The sequence below is a fragment of the Panthera leo genome, chromosome B2 (assembly GCF_018350215.1).
Source record: "Panthera leo isolate Ple1 chromosome B2, P.leo_Ple1_pat1.1, whole genome shotgun sequence".
NCBI classification, from domain to species: domain Eukaryota; kingdom Metazoa; phylum Chordata; class Mammalia; order Carnivora; family Felidae; genus Panthera; species Panthera leo.
Genome location: NC_056683.1, coordinates 120,406,384 through 120,422,271, shown reverse-complemented (window position 1 = coordinate 120,422,271; position 15,888 = coordinate 120,406,384). Strand labels below are relative to the sequence as shown.

At 43.7% G+C, this 15,888-nt stretch overlaps 1 protein-coding gene across 1 annotated transcript in view; it reads left to right on the top strand.

Moving 5' to 3' along the window:
* Positions 1 to 15,888, top strand: part of SLC2A12 (solute carrier family 2 member 12) — a 58,832-nt gene that overhangs the window by 17,344 nt on the left and 25,600 nt on the right. Inside the window, exon 2 of the mRNA XM_042939882.1 lies at positions 2,271 to 3,602. Coding sequence (XP_042795816.1) covers positions 2,271 to 3,602 — 1,332 coding nt within the window. The remainder of the gene's footprint in view (positions 1 to 2,270; positions 3,603 to 15,888) is intronic.

The following is a 15,888-nucleotide window of genomic DNA, read 5'->3' as shown; positions in this document are numbered from 1 at the left end:
TGCTTCACTTCCTAGAGCTGAACATCATTTTTAACCGCCCCGCCCCCGCCACAATGACAGGCTTAAATAGCCCTTGCTCAGCCTGTGATAATTGTGTGCCTATGCACATTTCTAGTCTACTCTGTACACATCTCAGTTCTGTTCCTTCTCCAACTCCTTTGCTGTTGTCTGTCTTCTAGATGTTGGCATTCCCCAGGTCCCAGGACTACTCCTCCTTCTTCAGCTCTTCTCTTCACCTCCCTACCTGATTTCATTCATTCCCCTGCTTTTAAATCCCAAATAAATGCTGCTGAATCCCACGTACATATTTGTCCACAGGGTATTGAACATTATAAAATCACTCAACCAACAGGTCAAACCAGGAAGCCATCTTGGGCTCTGGCCCACCTCTTCTCCTTCTAACTCCCAATTCACAAGCAAGTGTAGTTGTTATTACTTCCAAATTCACTCTTTTTTTTTTATTTTAATTTGAGAGAGAGAGAGAGAGCACTTGTGAGCTGGGGAAGGGGACAGAGAGGAAGAAAAAGAGAGAGAGAGAGAGAGAGAGAGAGAGAGAGAGAATCTTAAGCAGGCTCCACACTCAGTGCAGAGCCCGATGCAGGTCTTGATCCCATGACCCTGGGATCATGACCTGAGCCAAAATTATGAATTGGATGCTCAACCAACTGAACCACCCAGACACCCTACCTCCAAATTAACTCTTGAATCTGTCTACGTGTCTCCAGGTCTACTCTGAACATCTAAGCTACAATCATCTCTTGTCAACTCTAAGGCAACACACTTTTCTCTGTTACCAGTCTTGCTTCTGGAAGAACTAGTCTGCACCCAGCAGCAAGAAACTTGGTGTCAGTCCCCCCATGCTATTCGGTGTGCATTGGCCCCATTATTCTTGGAAAACAATAGAAGGTGTCACTGTGGGACACCTGGGTGGCTCAGTCGGTTGAGCGTCCAACTTCGATTCAGGTCATGATCTTGCAGTTTGTGAGTTCCAGCCCCACATCAGGCTCGTTGCTGTCAGCCTGTCAGCACAGAGTCCATTTCAGATCCTCTGTCCCCCTCTATCTGCCCCTCCCCTGCTTACGTTCTCCCCCCAAATAAGTATTTAAAAAATAAATAAAAGGTGTCACTGTGGCTTGCAGGGCTCTGTTTGAAGTGTGCCCTCTGTGTCTACCCCGATTTACTGGATCCTATTTACTTCTCCAAGCTGGGGTTGCACCCCACATATGATGTACTAGCTGCCCAGCAGTTCCAGAATTTGCTTTCCTGTGTCATGCCTTTCAGTTGCAAACTATTGTTTCCTGTGCCTGCAGTGCTCTTCCCTGCGCTGCCCTCGGTTACTTTTTGTTTCGTTTTGTTCCCGTTTTGACAAACTACAGATATACACATATAATAAACACCCTCCTACCTACTTCTGAAAATTAATGCCTGTTAACGTTTTGCTATTTTTCCTCAGTTGTTAACATTAAAATAACAAAACAAGACGAAGTCCCTTTTGTCCTTCTTCCCCCAAGTCCTATTCCCCTTCCTCCGTACTCACAGCAAGTAATGGATATTGTTGGTTCCCTCCCCTGCATCCATTTCCTTCTTCCTTCTTTCTGATACAACCTTAACTTTGTTAAGGCATACGCGCACGTGGGCGCACGCGCGCACACACACACACACACACACACACACACACACACTCACACTACCCTCATATTTCAGCAAGAGCCAACTGTGGCCAGATGTGACCAAGGAGAAATGAGGGCAGGTTTCCTGGAGGTTGTGGTTCATTTTTCCCCAGGTTACACAAGGGGAAGCCTTTAGCGCTTCTGGAGGTTTCTACCCTTTCTACTCTGCCTTGGAGGTTTGCCTTTAGAGAAAAGCCTGCCATGGGGCCCGAGGAACTGGGCTGGCTGAATTTCTGATCCAACACCAAAGCAGGAACCCAATGGGGTTGCTCTTGTTTGTTCAGTCTTTATCATCTATCATCTGCTTATCTTGCGTAGCTGTCTGCTGGTCACTGAAAAACAACAGTGGCACCACAAATAGAAGGAAATGACTTCCTAAATGTCCTCACCCCTCTCCTCCAAAAATGAAAGAAAAAGGGTATTTCCATTTATATCTAATCATTTTTGTTAATATATTACTTTACTATATTAATGTGTGTGTGTGTGTATACTCAGTGCTCTGAAAAGCTTACGCACACAAGCTTGAGTCTCCATTCAGACATAAAATGTTTAAACTAATGGTGCAGAACTGACCTCTCTGTCTCTCCTCTCTGCCTGTAGGTTGCGGCATGTTTACTCTCCTGTCATCCGTCACTGCTGCTGTCAGTGGCCTCCTGGTGGGTTATGAACTTGGGCTCATCTCTGGAGCCCTTCTGCAGATAAGAGCCTTATTAGCCCTAACCTGCCACGAGCAGGAGATGGTTGTGAGCTCCCTCCTCATGGGGGCCTTGCTCGCCGCTCTCACTGGAGGGGTCCTGATTGACAGATATGGACGAAGGGCTGCCATCATCTTGTCATCCTGCCTACTTGGACTCGGAAGCCTGGTGTTGATACTCAGTTCATCTTACACGGTCCTCATAGCAGGACGCGTTGCTCTAGGGGTTTCCATTTCACTCTCTTCAATTGCCACATGTGTTTACATCGCAGAGATTGCTCCCCAACACAGAAGAGGCCTGCTTGTGTCACTGAACGAGCTGATGATTGTCATCGGCATACTTTTTGCCTACATCTCAAATTATGCGTTTGCCAATGTTTCCCATGGCTGGAAGTACATGTTTGGCCTTGTCATTCCCTTGGGAATTTTGCAGGCAATTGCAATGTATTTTCTGCCTCCAAGTCCCCGGTTTCTGGTGATGAAAGGACACGAGGAAGCTGCTAGCAAGGTTCTCAGAAGGTTGAGAGCCGTCTCAGATACAACTGAGGAACTCACTGGGATCAAATCTTCCCTGAAAGATGAATATCAGTATAGTCTCTGGGATCTGTTTCGATCAAAGGACAACATGAGGACCCGGATAATGATAGGCCTAACATTGGTATTTTTTGTGCAAGTCACTGGTCAGCCAAACATATTATTCTATGCGTCAACTGTTTTGAAGTCCGTTGGCTTCCAAAGCAATGAGGCAGCGAGCCTCGCCTCCACTGGGGTTGGGGTCGTCAAGGTCATCAGCACCATCCCCGCCACTCTTCTTGTAGACCACGTTGGGAGCAAAACCTTCCTTTGTATCGGCTCCTCTGTGATGGCAGCTTCATTGATGACCATGGGCATCGTGAATCTCAACATCCCCATGAACTTCACCAATATCTGCAGAAGCCATAGCCCTGTCAACCAATCATTGGATGAGTCTGTGTTCTATGGGCCTGGAAACCTGTCAGCCGGTGATGACACTCTTAGAGAGCTCTATAAGGAGCTCACTGCCCGCAGCCAAAGCTCCCTAATGCCCATGAGAAATGACGTGGATAAGAAAGGAGTGACACACTTGCCAAATACTGGACTGAGCCAAGCTCAATACCAGATAGTCACAGATCCCGCGGACGTCCCAGCTTTCTTGAAATGGCTTTCCTTAGCCAGCTTGCTTGTTTATGTTGCTGCTTTTTCCATTGGTCTAGGACCAAGTAAGTATCCCATTTTTTATCCCTTCCCTCTTTGCCCTTATGAATGCTAACTTGTTGCCTTTGGCCATCAGAACGTCTTAGGGCTATGGTACCTTGCACATGAACCTACTAGACGTAAGATGGGGATAATACTGGCCACCTGACATTTCTACTCATGTGGAAAGTATGCTTGGCTCATACCTCTCTTGTGAGATGTGCAGGGCTGGTATTCAACAGAAGGATTAGTTTTCCATTATCTGTCGCAGGAGGATAATTTAGCAGCAATTGATTGGGGATAAACCAGACCTCAAAAGATGAGTATTGTGCAAGAAGTGTGTGTTTTATGAAAGCAGTTTACTGGAATAACATTTTCTCCCATATCATTCCTGAGTGTCTTCGTGAATGGAAGAAAAAAATCAAGCTTTTAGATTTTCTCAAAGACACACTGGTGGATGCATTTAGTAATAATGAAGAACAGGGAACGATGAGTTGGGAAGGAGGGTGGATTATTCCTGTAAGTACTGTATGTTTTATCACCAGAGTAACCTCCCTGAGCACTTTACTCATTAAGCAGGAGAATGGGAGTCAAGTTACTCCCATTCAGTACAATATAAACAATTTACAGGGAGATAGCTACACGGTTGTTTAATTTTATATAGCTGGTCTAGTCCAATGACAAAGTTCAAACACCTCTCTTGAGCAAACTCTCTACGGTTTTCTAGAACAGGTTGTTGGTAGCAGTTCCTTGTCTTTTAGCCTCACACACAAAATCCAAACCTCTCTTTAGGGAAGTATAAGTCAACTCTTACAACTCTCCGTCTCCCCCATTCTTTCCCTCTTTCCCTCTTCCTTTCTTCCTTCCTCTCTCCCACAAAGTTTTGCTGTTGTTGTTTACAAGGATCAGGGACCAAGCAGAGTTGCTCAGATAAAAGGAAACATTGGGGCTTAAGAACATGAGAAGACATTGGTCATGTTGAAGGAGAGGGAATCTCATGGACAAATTTAGGTTTCTGGTTCCAGGACCTGACAATGTTCCTAGAAAGAAAGTCACTTTAGGGCTTTTGCTCTGGTGATCTACTGTTAGGTCATTAACTATTCATTCAGGTGATGTGTAGCAAGTGACTAATTTTTTAATAGCAAACAACTACGCTAGATGTTGAGGAAATCGTAATGAACAAGGCAGACACTGTCCCTGTTTTCAAGGAGATGATACTTGAATTAACTGAACTATATTCCCCGTGTCTGCTTCTTTCTGGTCAGCAACCAGCAGATTTGGCCTCCTTAATCTCAGTTAATTAATACCTGCATTTGCACATGACTTATATGGCCTCTACAGCTGCTCTCTTTCCTCACTTTGAAGCCTACTCCCACATCTAACCGAGATCGGTCTCTAGATATTGATTCTTTCAAATTCCAGAGAAAGAGAAGGAATCTGATGGACTCTGTCCTTTGCGACGCGGTCATAAGTGGTTGTGCAGGACACCTCTGGGCCACATGGTCCCAACCATGGACGACCAGAGCTGGCCCTTCATCTGGCGCTATGAGTGGTTGGATTTCCTTCTAAGGGACTGTGCATGGGCAGATACGAGTCAATTCGACGACACCATCAGCCTCTGACCTCTCTGACTTGTTTCTGAACCCGGGCCCTCCTTGTTAAGACTTAGCAATGGCAAATATTATTAATGAACAGTTTCCTGAAAACAGGTTTCGACTATTATTTCAGGAATCAGGCGTCTTGGGTGTGTGTATCTGTGGGACACTTATCTTAGTTAGTTCGGGTTGCTATAACAAAAGACCAAAGACCGGATGGCTTAGACAGCAAACGTTTATTTCTCATCGTCTGGCGGCTGGCAAGTCCAAGATCAAGGTGCTGGCAGGCTTGGTTGTTGGTGAGAGCCCCCCTCCTGATTTGTGATTGGCCATTACCTTCGTAGTGTGTCCTCACATGGCAGAGGGACAGAGAGAGAGACAGAAACAGAGACAGACAAGAGAGAGCTAGCTAGCTTTCTCATGGCTCCACCCTGATGACCCAGTTACCTCCTAAAGTCCCTACCTGCAAATGCTATCCCATTGAGAATTAGGATTTCAACATATGAATTTTATGGGGAACACAAACGTGCGTGCGGTGCAGACAATACTTACGTGGTTACTCTGACGCATAAAGCTAATGAAATTCGAGAGAGCACCTTACGCTTTTATTCTCAGAAGCTCCTTGAAGTCCACCAGAAGGGCAACATGTAAGTGTTGTCTCGTACCAAGGAACAACTCAAGCTCCTTTGTGAACTTTTCCATATGAAGGAGTACAATAAGTTTTGCTCATGTGATAAACTTCAGGTGGTATTGTCTCGTTGATTTCCTTTGCCAGCATCTTTTTTTCCTATACGTTCATCATATAACTAAAAATCTTCTTTACATCAATTTTCTTGACCCAGTCTTTTACAATATCAAGAATCAACTAAGAATCTAAGGAAAGGTGAGCAAAAAGAAAAGGATGCTTTTCTTGCTTTAAGTCAGAGAAACTTTCAGGTGAACAGAGGTGATGATATGGTACATATTATATCAGACATTGATCATAAACCTCCAGAACCCACATACTCATGGTATGAGCTCCTACTCCCTTTCTGTCTTTAGTTTTGGGGTAACTTTGAAAACACACAGCAAATTCTCCGTCACTAGCTTCCCATTTGATACATTATTGTATTAGAGCAAGAATTCCCCTTTTCAGCAAACTCCATTTGATTTTGGAAGAAATTATTGGGAGCTGTTTGTTATTTACCCTTTAGGATTCTTGAAATCATGTTCTCTACTCATTCTTTCAAAATATAATTTAGGCTGTAGATCCAACTCATACGTTTTGACACCTGTTAGGTCAAATACTGTGCTAGGAAGGTTTTACATACTTTGAAGTATTTCGTTTTACCTTCAGGACAAGCCTGTGAAGAAAGAATGGCCACCAAATTTTACAAATGACAGTACTGGGTCTCACAGAGGCCAACGAAGTGACTTGCTCAAATAATTGAAAAGACTCGTCTTCTGAAATTCAGTGTTAATCCTCGTCCCAGGCAAGAATAAGCAGGTCTCTGTTGGTCTCGAAAATAAATGTTAATTACTTTTAGTTCCGTCCTCCATGAGGACGCTGTAGAGGCAAGAATGAATGGAAATCGTGTGTCATTGCCCATCACATGAGGCTGTTAAGTGCACCACTCTGCATTTTATGCAAGATAGAGACAGTCTCTCTTTTTCGGAAGCTCTGCTGGGTAAGTGAGCATGTACATTTATAAGGCTGAGCTGCAGGATAAGAGAGAGGGAGGGTAATGATAAGAACACAGAAGTTTCTGATGTGTACTTACTTGAATGACTGAAGTTGACGAAGATAATGTTTACTGGTTGTTTGGTTAGATTTCAAGCCCGGCCCTAACAAAGACTGAAATAACAGTGAATTCAATAAGATAGGAGTTTCTTTCTCTCTCGCTTAGTGACTGGGCAGTTCTGGGTGCTGTGGAGGCCTCCACGGTCAGGTACCAGAAGCCCCTAGATGGTGTCCCCCAAACCTCCTTGTAGCTAGTACTTCCTTCTTGGTTCTCTGTCCATCATGCTGACTCTTTAAAAATACAAAGATGCGTTTTAAAATTTCATCACCCTTTTCTGATGGCTAATGGGCCCTTGGGAATCAGTGGAAGACGCAAAGTACAGTCAATTAGAGGGAGGCGGGGCATAGGAAGGCCTGGGTAAGGAGGATTGTGAGCAGCTCTGTCGGGGAAGCAGGACCACTGTAAGTGATAGGGGACAAGGAACTTGTCACAAGGGTTGCCCCTCACACAGGGCCCCAGGGAAGAAAGGATGGCCTCAAAGCCACGACAAACTGGAATCCGCGAGAAGAAACTGGAGCCCACGTCTGTCTCCCACCACATCGACTCTGGTGATGCTGGCCACCTGCAGAAAAGCAGGTGTCCTTCTCCGTAGAGCCCTGACAGCAGCAGGAGAGGCCAGAGGAGGAGACTGGGTGCCATTGGCTAGTCCTCATGACCAGCAGGGAAAGGCAGCCGGTCACAGCCCTAGTGACGTCTAGGACCCAGCAGAGGCTGGGTGTCACTTTGGCCTTCCAAGCCTCGTGCAGATTTCTCTTCTGGCCAACCCTCACCAGAACTACCCAGGGGAGGGAACTCTGGGAAACATAGTTCCAGCTTAGCTCAATGGATGCAGTACAAAACCGCCATAGTAATGAACTCCGGACTAAGAAAGAATAGATGTGAATGTGGCCAAAAACATTCCAGAAGGTCAAGGGCCCTGAATGCTGTCTTCAAATGCCGTGATAGATATTTATTTCTGTTAGATATTGTTTCTCTTATTCCTGTGATAGATATTTCTTAAGTTGTTAACATGTATGACTAGCTTCCATTCCATCTACTTCTAAAAAAGAGGTGAGATCATTAAATTAATGTCTCTTGGCTTTCATTTCTTTAGCTATAAAACAAACAAAAAAGACTCTTTTGCTAATGCATTATAAAAGCCTCCACATCTATTTTCTCAGGAATGTTCATTATCTCCCGGCAGCTGATGACTCTCACTTATCTCTAGTTCTATCGTGTCACAGGGCTTCGAGCTCCTTTTTTTCCTAATGAGTACGGGATTTTTCCACTTTGATGCTTCACTGTAAGCCCAATGCAAGAAGCTCAGTGCTGAATTCTTTTCTCCCTGAGACCAGGGGGAACGGCCCTTTCTTTTCCATGCTGTCTGTCATTCAGTCTGATGCTCTGATGCCTTTTCCCAATCCAGTCAATGACCAAACGCTCTCGCATTCCCGCTCACAAATGCCTCCTGTGTTGAGCTTTTCCTTCCCGTTTCTGCCATCGTAGTCGACCCCTTAGGAGCTCGCTCTTTGATTCCCGGCAGACGCTTCCCGTAATTCTCTTACATTGCAGATCCTTCCCATGCCCTCCCGTCCAACATAGGGGCCCCCTTAAATACCTTGTTCCTCGTATCACCACAGCTCACAAATCTCCCATGGTTTCCTGCTTTCTACCACATCGGAGAAGTCCAATGCCTTTCAAGATGAAACGAAGATTAGACATTCCCTAGTCCAACGTATTCCTTTTGTAGAAAAGAAAGAAGTCCATGAGATTGAGAGCACACAGACGTGGGACCAGATCGCCAGGCATCTGGAGCCTCATCCGTCCTCTTTCTAGTACTCCCTCACCCACCTCTCAGGGAAAGATGGTATGATTTCCAAGGCCCTCCATCATCTTCCCAGCTCCATTTTGTAGTCAGTGGCCTTGTGCTCGGTGCCACCACTCATACAGAAGCACGTGTAGACTCCGAATGGACGGCAAAGGGAGGGGCAGCCCTGCCCCCGTGTAGTGAGGTCACGCTTTACCTCTCGGCGCTGCTGTGTCTCCACGGCTCCACACCCCGGTCGAGAGACACACGCCCTTGTCATGGTTCCTTTTCCTTCCCCCTCCCCTCTTCCCAGATCCCGCCTATCTTTAGAGCTCAGTATAAGTCTCGTCTCCTTTAGGAATTCACTCGGTTTCTTAGAGGTCTTTGTTTGTATGAACTACGAAGTATTTCTAGTGTAGAGCGGTCTGGTCCGGGGCCACGGAAGAGCCTGAATGTAAAATCAGAAAAGCTGGGTTCTTCTGATTCCAGCTTTTCTACCTACTGGCCGTGGGATCTTAAAGCCATGTATCTTCTCTGAAGCCGATTCTAATCTATGAATTGTGCATAATGACCCTTGCTCGATCTCACAGGGTAGAGTGAGTGCCAAGTGAGTTGAAGCACGTGCGACTGTTTGGGATGCTGTTGAGTCTGGTGTAAGTGGAAGTCACATGTGTGATAACACCACTGAGGCCTTAATGATGAAGTGTATTGCTTCGTTATGTTTGTTTTGGCTTATTAAGCAAACATCGTTATTAGAATAAGGCCTTTGGGGAAAGAAATGACATCTCATGTTGTTTTTTTCCTTCTCCTCCTTTAAGTGAGCACTACATAAGTCTGTTTGAAAACCATGAAGGAAGGCATGTGTGTTTCTAAGAGGAGGAGTTGGGGGAAAAGGAGTTTTAAAATGAGATATAAATATAAGAAAGATCTCGAAGTGTGGTTTTTACGTGTGTCAAGCCTTCCAGGGCAGGCGAGGCACCGTATGAGCTATCCTTGCTAGCCACCATCGCGAGGCTCTTTGCGGAACAATCCATCACTTGGGCATATTTCCAAAAATCTCTTTCTGGTTTGGCCCGTCAGATACGATATAGGGAAGTTAGGAGGCCTTGAAAAGAGGTATTGGGAGGCACTTAGGGCTTTTCTTTGTCAAGTCGTGAAGCATTATTGGGGAATTTCAGACTCAGAGTATCTAAAAGTCGCCCCAGTTTTTCTTGGACATCTCTACCTTTTGCTGCTAGAAAGAGAAGAGAGTTCTTTCTGCTAAGGAGGTAGAGAATCTCATGGTTGAAGGAGGTTTGGGTGTGGGAGAAGAAATGACCCTTTGTCTCATGGTTTCCCCAGCTTATAATTGCAGTTCCAAGGGCTGAGCTGGGTGACATGTAGGTAACAAGATATGGGTTCAATTACTAAGAAAAGGAAAAGTGTGGATTTTGGAGTAGGGTGCTGCATGGAGGTGAATCTCCACTCTGCTAGCTGTGCAACTTTGAGGAAGTTAGTTAACTTCTCTGTGCCTCATTTTTTATCACTTGTAAATATGGATATGATTAATAATTAAATCATAGCCTTGTTAAGATTAAATCGGCTCATAATAAAGTCCTTAAAGACTGGCACTCAGAGTGCCATATAAGTACATGTTGAGTAAAAGAAATAAATAAGCTTAGGGGTGCCTGGGTGGCTCAGTCGGACTTCGGCTCGGGTCATGATCTCGCGGTTCGTGAGTTCGAGCCCCCACAGGGCTCTGTGCTGACAGCTCAGAGCCTGGAGCCTGCTTCGGATTCTGTGTCTCCCTCTCTCTCTGCTCCTTCCCCACTCATGCTCTGTCTCTCTCTGTCTCTCAAAACTAAACATTATTTTAAAAAAAAGAAAGAAAGAAAGCCTAAAGATTGGGTATTCACTCATGAATCTGTGGGGGCACGCAGTCTGAGGCAGAATCCCAAATCTTCCCCTCTGGTGAGAACCAATGGTTATTTCATACACGTGGTTTGGGTTATTGATTCTTCTAGAGTTTTCAGAAGGGATCTGGTAACTGTCCTTTTTTTTCTTGCCAAGAGTCAGTCATTTATGTCTGTATATTATATTGTAGTTTTTTTCTTTTTAAAGAAAACGTAACCTAGGAACCTATCCCAATTTGGTCACCAAAATTGTATTCTAGATCATTAGTATAAACCTTGCAAGCCAGTTGGAGTTTAAAGATTTTTATTAGGAGCAAGGTTTTCATACCAGATCTTGAATGCATAATAAAACTTACTAATCTGATGTGATTATTGCCCAGGTATTTCATTTAAAGAGTTTATTGCTTGTAATAGATGCAAATCCTTTGTGTATAAAGGGAGTTTGCTGCTTTTGTAAAGTAAAATTGAAAGCAAGATTAAACTGTTTTTATTAAGTCTTCTTAAATCTGGATTGGCTTAGAACAACATTCCTTAATTGTATTAGATCACAACATAGTTTCTTCAGCCAAAAAAAAAGTGTTTCTATTTTTAGGTTAAAGTACATGACCTACATCATTTTATTTTCTGGTCCTCTGTTTCCCTCCGTGTAACATCATAAAGCTTGGCCTAGAATTTGAATTCAGAAGGGGGCATGAATTTGGTCGGTACCAAGTAATCTTATGTATTTTATTTTATGCGTCTAATATACTATTCAGGGAAGGAATCCATAGTCTTAATCCGCTTGCTGAAGGGCTCATGGCCTAAAGTCTCTGCCTTCCATTTTTCTGTTACTCATCCAAAAACTCTTCCATCAAAAGAAATCAGGATATAGACGCCACTGCTGCCATTAGAGACATTTATTTAACATTCTACTTTCCATACCTCGTTTTTCACTTTAAAATACGTTCAAAATCGGAATCTTACCCTCTCCTGTGCTTCTGGGATGGTCCTGATCATCACTTAGCTCCTTCTAATTACAGAATATTTGTCCATCATGGTTCCAACTTCAGGGTTGAACCAGAGGTTCCTTACACCGTGAGGACATAGACCCACAGGAAGATTTCTCTTTGACTCACGTTCAAAAGTAAAGCACAGATGAGCCCAAACCCGAGGCGTGGAATTATTAGCTCATGAGTTCGTTTGAGGTGACATTTGTGTAGAAACCCAGCCCTCCTTAAAGTGGCCACCGTAACACAGAAAAATGTGTGTGGCTGTTCTTTTCACAATAATTAGGGCTTTTTAAAATCCAAACCTTCCTATGTTCATAAATTAATGAATTAACCTCTTCCATCTCATGACTAGTCTCTATTCATGAAAGCAGATGGAAGGAATTTGTCCGACGTCACATGCTAAGTTCGGTAATGAGACTGTGGCTGTTATCTTTTAACTACCTTTGTATTCACCCATTCAAGCACAACCTTACACTGCAGGCTGAGTGACAGGTGCCACCAAAGCGCCTCCCAGAGCCCTTCTACTAAATAGGCAGAAGTTCCAGCAAGAAAGCGACTTGCGGGGACCCAGAGGAGGAGGGAGAGCGAGGAAGCAGCGATTGGGGGGAGGGGTCATCAGTTCACTCGCTTATGCGGCATATGTGTATTGCTCACCCATGACATACGGGGCTCAGTGGTGTGGCGATTCGGGGTGGGTGAGCGAGGCCCACGATGTGCCCTCGTGAGCCCAGTGATGGGGACAGGCAATAAGCAAGAAAATGACTACATGTGTGATACAGTGTCAAGAGGAGAGAAATGCTCACATCTAGCTTTAGGTAAGAGTAGTAAAGAAATAATGGAAAGGATAAATGGAACAGCCTGTGTGGAGGAGGTCGAAAGGTCACAGAAAGCCTTTCTGGTGTGGTGACATGGGGCCAATGCTCGTATGAAGAAAGTGGTGTGAAAATCTGGGGGCAGGGAGTTTGAATCAGGGGTGATGGCAGGTCAAGGGGCCTTGAGGGGACATGAGTTTGACTGAAGATTTAGCAGAACAGCAAGAAAGCCTGTTGAGGCTGTACCACGGGGTATTTGAATTCGGACCAGGCTTTGACATCTGACTGCCTGGCCTCGAATCTCAGGTCCAGGGTATGGAACTTTGGGCAAGTCAGTTCATCTCTCGAGGTTTCAATTTCCTTATCTAGAAAATGGGACAATACTGTCTGCCTCACAGTGTAATCCGTGGGGTTAAGTGAGGCAATCTATATCAAGCATTCCTAGTTCAGTGCCTGATGTCCCGTGTGGACTCAATACAGCTAGTTATTATGCTAATAAATGTCAGACAAGACGTGAATAGTTCTGATAATGCCACCACTGACCGCAGCAGGCGTTTTGTTCAAGCCGTGTCAGGACACATGGGAAGTACCTCACGGCCCTATGTTGAATTATGATGCCATGGTCCTCATCACCTCCCTTCTATACACTATTCCACTTGGGTCAAGACTAAAATGAATAGATTTGGGTCTTAAAATATCTTTTAATTCTGGATTACCTGCAGTCAAGAGAGCTTCCTAGGAAACCAGACATGGCTTAGAGAAGGTCCTGAAGCTTTGGTGAAAGGTGTGAGGTAGGCTGAGAAACACCCACCTGTCCACTCTTCTACGTTGGTGCAACTAATTCAGACTATATGTCCTATGTGTACACAACCTCTATCTTGTTCATTGTTGTTTCCTCCAGCCTAACCTAGGGCCTGGCCCACAGCAGGGGTGCAATAAATATGTATTGTAGGAGTCAAAAAAGTGTTTCTGGAACTCTCTCAGCTTCTGGGACTAAAGGGGAGCTCTCTGTCTAGTTTGGGGTTGATACATCCTGATCCCCTCTGGTATTTGAGTCAGTGTATAGGGAATTAGAGATGCATGTATGGTGTATGGAACCTGTGTACCTTTCACCAAAAATTATACCTGAATACAGCTACTCAATTCAGGATGCAAGGCCATCTCCAATATTTGATGACCTAAGAAGTTTTACGTTTTAAATTTCCTAAAATTAAGGCCATTAAAAAGTTGTAGCGTTATACAAAATATTCATCTCCAGATTTCTATTGTTTTCCCCAAATACAAGACCCAGTCCTTCCTTTGAAAACAAAGATTAAGATTAGCAATGTCATGGAATAATATTCCATACCTTGGTTTAGTAATTAGGTATATTTAAACTTGACTCTACAGAAAAGATTTGAGTCAATTCCTTCACAGTTTTCCTAAGAGAAATATGTGAAAATCTGAACCTGGCATTTGAGACTTGTTTTTGCTTTTTAATTAATATTAGAGTTTACAGAAATATTTCAATGGATTATCTCAGGCTTAACAATCCCATTGAATCCATCAGATGTAAATGGGCAGTCCACAGTTAGTAATAAAAGATCTTTGTAGAAAAATCATACCATTGCCACAAGTAATCAAACCCTCAAGAACGGTAAACTGACTGATATTTTAACCCACTTGCAAGCTAACAACAGAAAACAAGCTAACCACAAAGAGAACGAGATAATCCCTGCACATATTATGGGTTATTTTTGAGAAGAGGAGCCCCAAGCCTAGAGAACCCAAATCTTTTATAATAGACAGTAAGCCAGCCTGATTTCTTCCATGGAAGACATTATCTTTAATTTATTGGATTGTAAACAAACCTTTGCTCCGGAGGAGACCCTATCTCTGTCTTCCAAGGCTGTTTGTTATACAAAAATCCTTAGGAAGACAGCCCAGACCAAAGACAGTCAGCGCTTTTGCTCAGAAGATATGCAGAACTGTGAGAGAGCCACAGAGAATTGTCTCTCGAGTCAAGTAACCCCCAAAAGCTGATTTTATGTTTTCAATAAGAAACCAGAATTTTTTTAAGTTGCAAAAACTGTAGAGTCTAACTTTTTGTGTGGTTTAGTTTTACGGAGTCTAGCCAGCTTTTTGGAGGATGGGTTAGCAGTAGGAAGCAGAAGACTCCTCTGCCATAACATTCAAATTTAGATTTTATACCCAAATAACTCTAGTTCTTCAAAAAGCAATTGTTCATGTGATGTTTGCATAGCTAAAGATTTTGATAGTTCCGGGATGTGAAACAGCAGGTTCTAATTTGGAAGCTGCTTCACTCTAAGATATATTGGGTTTAGAACACAGAAGCATACAGACCAGAGTACATTGAATGTTTCAAAAAAGATTTCAGTATTCTTCATATTGCCTCCTAGGCTCTAGGGCTTTAATATTCAGAATCATGACTGTTCAAGGCAGTTTTAGTGGTCGTCTTTTTTCCCCTACAATTCTTATAGGATAGTTACATACCTTTAGAGAAAAGACATACTGCATACATTATTATGCTTTATTTTATTTATTTAATTTGTAATGTTTACATTTGAGAGAGAGAGAGAGAGAGAGAGAGAGAGGCAGAGAAAGAGGGAGACACAGAATCCCAAGCAGGTCCCAGGCTCTGAGCTGTCAGCACAGAGCCTGATGCGGGGCTCAAACTCTCAAACCGTGAGCTCATGACCTGAGCTAAAGTCAGATGCTTCACTGAGCCACGAGGTGTCCCCCAAATTATTATGCTACAAACGTGTGGATCTTATTATCAACTGTAGCCACTAAACGATCATAGTCACACATTAGTCTGTGTTAAGTGTAAGTGTTAAGTGCGTAAGTTTAAGATCTTTCCAAATTTTTTTTCTTTTAGATCTTAGGCTTCAGTTATCACCAATATTCCCACCCGTACTCTTCCTTTTTTCCAATTAATGAAGTTAAAGGCCATGTTGATTGATGAAAATGATGATTTATTTGGTGCTCTGATGTGAATCATTAAAATAATGCAAAGTAAATTAAAAAATGGTATCTGAATAGTTTTATACTAAGTTTGCATCTGAGCGAAAGAGGAAAGGCTTAAAGAAATACGTGCCCTTGGGGTGCCTGGGTGGCTCTGTCGGTTAAGCGTCCGACTTCGGCTCAGGTCACGACCTCACGGTCCGTGAGTTCGAGCCCCGCCTCGGTCTCTGTGCTGAAAGAAATATGTGCCCTTGCCCAGTGAAGTCCTATTTTCCTCTTTGGAGTTACATGAAGCAGGAAACCAGTACCTAACAGCAGCAGTGTAAAAATTGCATTTTTGTAGCGTGAGCACAACTCAACACTTAATGAAATGACACCATCAGTTCCGTTACCATGGGCAACTGTTCCCATAAAACAAGTGCTGAACTTCCCTCTCAGTCGGCACCACAGCGTAGTCCTGTGCCCTTGAAGCCTGTGAATATCACACAGTTAA